General features: G+C 39.6%; 1 protein-coding gene across 1 annotated transcript in view; it reads left to right on the forward strand.

Annotated features, from left to right (window-relative positions):
* LOC137991589 (uncharacterized) overlaps positions 1-4,684 on the forward strand; it is an 8,317-nt gene extending 3,633 nt beyond the window's left edge. Inside the window, exons 2-7 of the mRNA XM_068836650.1 lie at positions 1,746-1,931; positions 2,154-2,208; positions 2,720-2,772; positions 2,863-2,926; positions 3,653-4,634; positions 4,678-4,684. Of these exons, the coding sequence (XP_068692751.1) occupies positions 1,746-1,931; positions 2,154-2,208; positions 2,720-2,772; positions 2,863-2,926; positions 3,653-4,634; positions 4,678-4,684 (1,347 nt within the window). The remainder of the gene's footprint in view (positions 1-1,745; positions 1,932-2,153; positions 2,209-2,719; positions 2,773-2,862; positions 2,927-3,652; positions 4,635-4,677) is intronic.
* Positions 4,685-7,579: the final 2,895 nt, after the last annotated feature.

The following is a 7,579-nucleotide window of genomic DNA, read 5'->3' on the forward strand; positions in this document are numbered from 1 at the left end:
TTAAGTCCACAAATGCATTGAAAAGCGGCAGGTATATTTTGCAGGTTGCAGGTTGAAATTTACCGTGACTGTACATGAATAGCTACAATACCTTAGGCCTAAAGAAACGTTTTTAGGCCTAATTAGGCATAAGGTTAGCTATTCATGTAACAGTCACGGTAAATTTCAACCTGAAACCTGCAACCTGCAACTTGAAAAGTGTAATTTACTATACCTGTGAACAAATGCATTAAAAAATATAATTTAAGCTTACTATACCTATGAGGGAGCTAAGATCAATCCAAATTATTGCTTGCAATGTTCACTTCGAGGTATGAGTAGAGAACTGCGTGAAAGAGTATCAACCCAAAATACTTCAAAGAAATATGAAAAACAACTCCTCACCTCGTGGCGTCTGACTGACGCCAGTGATGCATACGCAAATTGCTACGCAACCTAAATATAAATATACGTCTTTATGGTCGGAGGTTTGCACAAATTTCAGACACAAAATTCATTCCCACGAAAAACAAACCAGTTTCTTGCCACGGGCACTCTTAAAAAAAAACAAAACACATCAAGTGAAAATATTCGAAAGTGTTGCACTTCACTCGTAAGCGCAATAACGCGGTAACATGGATACTCGTTTCCAGGCCAAGAGCAAGACTGCCCTGGGGACTGGGATGCAATATCCAATATCAAGCATTCTCGTTCCCAGAGCTCCAGCACAGGGTGCAGAGGTTTTTCCTGGTAAATAAACCGTACTATTGCAGCGCGAATCGATCTTGTTGATTTGAATCACCGTACGTGATCAAACTACACACAAATCCTATCCACGAAACGAAAGCCGCAAATAGTATTTACCAGTAGTGTCTAACATTCACTAACAGTATAAAAATATACAAGGGATGAAAGCGATTTCGGTCAAATTTTGAATCGTCCATAAATAGCAATTTTGGATAAAAATGCCTTATTTCCAGCAGTTGGTGAGGAAACAATATTCTCTCCCCAGTCGTAAAAAGAAATTAACCAGAAAGCTCGCGAAATTCAACTTTTCGAGGAACCATTTTCCAAGCGTTTTACGTTCCATTTCGTTCAATGTGGACCGTTCTGATCAATTTTGTACTTTGAATGTATTCACACATTCGAAGCCGAGCGATTTGGAGTATCGCAGAATTATTGGAGTAACGGGAAATAATATTTTTAGACAATGTTCTTGTAGCCGTCGTCGTCCTTGCTTTTAGGTTTTATGGAGGACATCAGCACTTGGAGATAAATTTTCATTTTCATTTTCTCTTCTAAATTAAGCGCGACTGTCAATATCGGTTTCGGCTTGAGACTGCCACACCATAGTGTGAACACCATAATGTTAAGAAGCTTGGAATCGACGCGAAGTGATTAAAATTACAACTTATATTTTGAATGACGTTCTCGCAGTTCCAGTCGTCGTTGCTAACGCTCCGTACTTTCTTGGCGCACGCGTCAGTGTTTTCGCTATAACTATTCACTCATGGGCCGTGCAATAGTTAAGGGGTAATTGACCAATCAGGGCGTGGGCTTTACTTTTATCATTTTATAAATCCGGCTTTAACAAATTTTCTTCCTTTGATATATAAGGTCATCATTTACAATGATCCCGTATAAAAATTTGGCTGATTCAGGTTTCGATGCAAACCTTTCTGTGGAATCTTGCGCAACTTTCCCTACGTGGACGCGCGGAATTGAATTGCGTCCATAATAATCGGTAATCAACATTTCTTTTTTAGACCAGATCACAATACCCCCGCAACTGCAAACAAGGAAGAGCTAACCAAGACAGTAGTGATGATAGCTCCAGCCCGGTGAACACTGATGACGATTGTCTGTCGTCAGTGTACGATCCCGATGATGATGAGGATGATGATGAGGATGATGAGGATGAAGCCCAATCTAGTGAAAATGCAAGTCTTCCGGTTCTTAATTAAGAAGAAGAAAGAGATAACTGTTTTTCGTTTTAGTGAATGTTACAACAATGGAGTAGTGAGACGACCTTTGACTATGCATTCTGGGTTATTGTTTGCATGGGCTAGCCGTAAACTTATTCCCCTTTTGATCGAACTGGACATAAGAAATATTAGACTTTCATGTACTCCTAAAATGTTTGGTTTGTTTTGTTTCTTACGTATGTTAAACAGGATGAGGAAAACTTCCCCACATCACGGTCACAACAAGCAGATGTTTTCAAGAAAGGTTCGTTCTATATAATAACTAATTTTAGCGGCGAATCTGATCTTTTTGGTTTTATCGACAAAGGTGACGTGTAATTTGGCCACAGTTAAGAGATTTCAGTGATTCCAAACATTCGTTGCCGCTGACCACCAATTCAGTTGCCACCATAATTGCTAAGGAAACTAACCTAGAAGAGACGTCTTTCCCGGCTCCTTGTTTCCACCTTCTTTAGCTTAGTGGGTACCCTAGAAAAAACTCTAACAAACTAAACAATTTTATATCGAAAAAACATGGTGCAAGTATAATTATATGAAATCTAACTGGTCTGGCTCCTTGATTTTTTTTTTTTTGAGTTTAGAATTGGTGTTACTCTGATTATTCAGATTATTTCCTATATATGATGGAAGATACCACAAGCGATATAGAGTACATTGATTGCAACATACTGTACAGTATACAATATTCTGATGCCGCAGTCGAGATAATGAAATAAATTTATTTATTTATTTATTTATTTATTCATTTATTTTAGTTGTAATGGCAAAGAATGCATGCTCCAGCGACAGTGAGGATACCATCGATGATGTAAGTTTGTAATATTTATTGGGTTATATAAGAAAATACGAGGGGCTCTTAACAGATTGAAGTTAGCGTTTTTAAATTTTTTGATTACAGTGTGCTGCATGTTCTTTACAGATTGAGGAGCAAGTAAAGCCCATTGAAAGACCATCTGAAAAAGGTTCTGTTAAGACCCATTTATATCTATCTATTTTTTCAAAAAGAGATGTTATCCTCCATTTTCTGCTGTTCAGTATTACTTAATTAAAACAGTCCGACTAAATAGTCGGTTTATTTACTTACTGTCATAGAACGATGTATTATTATTGGTGGAGTTTGTCACGCTATGCCATTGCTTTTAATTTAGAAGAAGGACAACAGCTCCAGAAAGGTCCTCAACTCCTAAGAACTGATGGCCCACAAGAACAAGTCGAGGTGGATAAATCAGAAAAATCCGGTAAATTAAGGCCTAAAACCCTACCCTCAAATCCAGTTGTGATGCAATTATTCTGGACTTTTAGTTTACACAAAAAATAAGTGTAGGATCTACTTGTTGGCACACTTTGAATATCACTGGGCATTTGGAGGAGACCCGTGTTGCTGAGCACTAATGAAAGAACATCGTTTACTTTACAAGCAGAACTTTTATTTCCGGCGTTCTGACCTGTCTGCTAAAATATCAATTTTTTAAAAGCTTTGAGATGCAGGGGATCACCTTTGTATCGTTTTTGGGTGGAATAAGCGATAAACTCTGTGCTTAGCATAAGTCTACTTCAATATTTGAAACTTGTATTAGGCGACAAAAATCTTTAAAATTGCCTCAAAGTAAGGCTTTGCCTAACTATCGCAATTAAATATTTATCAAAATAATATTTCTTTTATGTAATCCAAGCAATTTTGTTTGTAGGCACATCTCCAAATATATCGATTTCTGCCAGTAAAGCACATATGTGCATGTTTTGCGAGCAGAAATTTCAAAAGTTAAGTCGACATCAGAGAAGGCGCCACAAAGAAGAGCCGTCAGTTGCGGCTGCCATGAAAATGAAGGAAGGCTCAGATGAGCAAATTTTGGCTTTTGAGAAGATCCGTCTGCTGGGGGATTACCACCACAATTGCAACGTGCTGGCACTTGGAGAGGGTGAATTGATTGTGGTGCGAAACCCCAGCAAACTAAAATCAGACTCAAAATTTTTGCCATGTCCACATTGCCTGGGTTTCTTCAAAGGAGACGAGCTTTGGCGGCATTGCCTAATCTGCCCGCACAAAACCACCACTGACGAAAAAAAATGGAAAAAGGTGCAGGTTGAGGCAAAGCTTCTCTTGCCCACGTGCTCATTCTCAACTGCAGACGTAGACGCACAGCTCTACAAAAATGTTATTTCGTCCATGAGAAACGACAGCATCTCCTCCATAGCTCGCCGGGACCAATTGATAACGAACTTCGGGGCAGCCATTTTTGAAAAAGTTGGCATTAAAAATGCCAACTATGTTTCCCAGAGGATGCGACAGCTGGCGCGTCTTCTCCAGACGCTCCGTCTTCAAAATAAAAGGAATGATGCAACCTTAGAAGAGTTTATCGACACGTCAATGTTTGATACTCTGGTGGATGCAGTTAAGGAACTGTGTAGATTTGACGAAGAGTCACGACTGGAGATCGGCATCCCGTCACTGGCGTTAAAGCTGGGCCATAGCCTCAAGAAGTGCGCTCAAGTCCTCAAGAGTTCCGCCCTGCGGAAAAAAGATGAAGACAAAATAAAGAGGGCAAAACGTTTCCTTGACCTCTATGAAGCTGACTGGACCTCTAAAATCAGCTCAAGATCCTTGGCTTCATTGGGATCAAGGAAACAGAACAAAATAGAGTACCTGCCCCTGGCGGAAGACTTGTCCTTGTTAAGGAAGCACCTCGATTTAAAAATTGTGGCTTTGTCAAAGGTTTTGACAGAAACTAAGAAAGTTGAAAGCTGGAATAAATTGGCCAAGGCTACTCTGGCCAAAATCATAATCTTCAACAAACGAAGGTCCGGCGAGACAGCCACACTTGAAATTGAGCAGTTCCAACGTCGGCCGGACTGGTCCAAGTGTAGCAGTTCCTTAAAGGAGTCCTTGACACCCTTAGAAAGGCGCCTGTGTGAAAGGTAACATTACTTCAAATGTAACTGTAATAGAAACAATATTTCGATTGTAATCTAGTATCAGTTAGACCCAAAGAACACAAAAACTGAATAAACCTCGCAACAAAACGATTGACATGTTTTGATTATCATTAGAACACGACTTGATTTTCTTTAGTCTCGACCTTAAATGCTCTAAGGTCACGTCATCAGCACGTTTACAAACTCAATCAAGTTCTTTGATGTCCTCGAAAATTTTTGAGGTAACAACTATTAAGCTACTAAAATAGAAAACGCTACTGAGAGAGAAAGGAAAGCATCAAGAAGATGCCGCGTAACAAACTCTTAGCATGAGAAATACCAAGGAAGTAGCGAGCCTCTCTATGGGTACCCACGGTCTTCGTTTTCTTCCCGATTTTTTTGCAAATATTCGTTTTCTTTTAAAGAAGTTCTTCGTTTTTCGGCTTGAAATGGTTTAAACGTTTATTTAGTGTTATTCATAGTTGATATATAAATATTTCACTTCAATAGCAAAAAGCATAACTCACTCAATATGATGAAATATTTGAAATAAAACACAAACTCGTTGATCGTTTTCATTGTTTGACATTTGTGGGCGGTCAAGACAGCGAGTTACAGACATGACAGACCTGGTCACTGTGGTCAAACCCTGACAACCCTTGAAGACATTCTAGACCAAATTTATCACTTAATTATTCTATTATCATTTCTTATCGTTTCTTCATTTTGTCGACTTAGGTCTTGAATGGAACTAAAAATCTTAAGTCGATTATTTCTCCCTATAAAACAGTAAAAACAACAAAGTTGACCACGAGTGTTGGTCAGTGATATGCTTACCTTAGCTTTTAAGCCTTTCTCAAGAGCTTGCAAGCATCCGTGCTCACATAACGTCGTTCGGCTCCACCACGGCTTTACAGAAGGCGTTTCGGTATCTTTTGAGTTGATGGTATATAGAGAATACTTGACTTCTAGTCGAAATCTGCCATGAATAAATTGTGACCTCAATTGTATTCTGTATACCGCGAGGTTAAAGATCAGCGCCACGACCAACATGAGGTCACATGATACGAGTGAAATCGAATCCATTGGTTAGTGGGTTCTCATTGACGTTATTAATGTCATTAATGATTGCATTATCAGTGGACTATTTTTGTCGTTTTCAGCCTTGTAATCCCTTGTAATGGCATCATGTGGTTTTCGCAACAGCGACTGGAAACCATTGTGGACAACGTTGTCAAAATCGCAGTGAAATGTAATCAAACGCCAAAATTCAGAAATAACAGATATTTTCTGTAGTGTTTACGAGTTTTGACAATTTTTATATCTGACGGTTCAATTTGATCGCGCAAATTTTGGTCAATTTTCAGATCTTCGCTTCAATCTTGAGATCTTCGTTTTTTTCCAGAGGTAGAGGGTTCTATTTTCACAGAGGTCAAATGAATTTTGTTTCTTCCCCTCTTGTCTTGTGCCAGTAAATCTGGTTCATCATATTGAAGTTTTCAACCTGCTTTACAAATACCGAGATTGTGTTTAGAAGTCTCTTGCTTACTTTGTTTCGCATGGTCTATATTAAATCCTCAGGCTAGATCTGATTGAAATCTCGGGGAAAAGGAGCAGAAAAGTTCCCATCCTCCTTACCCCCGAGACAAAGACCGCAGTGGGACTTCTAATCGAGAAACGACCGGACAGTATCCCTAAAGAAAACAAGTTTGTTTTTGCCCGAGCTAGTAAGGGGTCCTTGGGCCATCTCCGTGGATGGGACTGTGTCTCAGATAGCGTAAAAGAGATTCAAGCTACTTTAAAGAAGCCCAAAGAAATCACCAGCACAAAACTGCGCAAATATATAGCGACAGTCTCCCAGGCAGCCGCTTTAACGGAAGTGGACGTCGATTGGTTGGCGCGCCATCTCGGGCACGACGTTAGGGTGCACAGGGAATTTTACCGGCTCCACGAGTCCACTACAGAGTTGGCAAAAGTCAGCAAGCTGCTGATGGCAGTCGACTCCGGCAACATCAGGGGTGTCGTGGGTAAAAGCCTCGCAGAGATGACCGTCGAAGGTACTTCATAATGAAAATTTATGATAACTTGGAAACGATTATCTAACTCACGAACAATGTTTCGAGGCATGCTTTGTATAGGGGTCCTGAAGTCTTTTTCTTTCCACCAACTTTTTCAAACTTCAGCCCCTTGCCTGGCTACCTGGCCCCAGTTGTTCAAAAGGTGGATAACGCTATCCACCCGATATCCAGCATAATTCATGGCGGAATCAATTGCGCTATCCAATGGATAGTGCACTATCCATTGGATAGCGCAATTGGATCAACATGTGGATAACGCTATCAACAGGATGAATTATCCACCTTTTGAACAACTGGGGCCTGGTGAATTTCGTAATATAGATGGTACCTTGAGAATGACAGTTCCCCAGCTTATATGAAACTTGCTAACGTGCAATACCGAGGTACAAATTACAATTTGCCTAGTACTAAATTAAAATTGTTATAACAAAGTATAGGGTATTAATATTTGTTATTCACTTGGCAGATATTCCCGATATAACAAATGACAGTGCATCAGAAGGTGAGTCAGTAAGGGACATGAAGACATTAATTTTTAAGTAAGGTAAACTTAGGAAGAGTTAAAGTGAATAATTTAAAGCTGGATTGAGAAGATTTTGCTTTGACATTGGGAGTATTTTCAGA

Source organism: Montipora foliosa, chromosome 2, assembly GCF_036669935.1.
Source record: "Montipora foliosa isolate CH-2021 chromosome 2, ASM3666993v2, whole genome shotgun sequence".
Lineage (NCBI taxonomy): Eukaryota > Metazoa > Cnidaria > Anthozoa > Scleractinia > Acroporidae > Montipora > Montipora foliosa.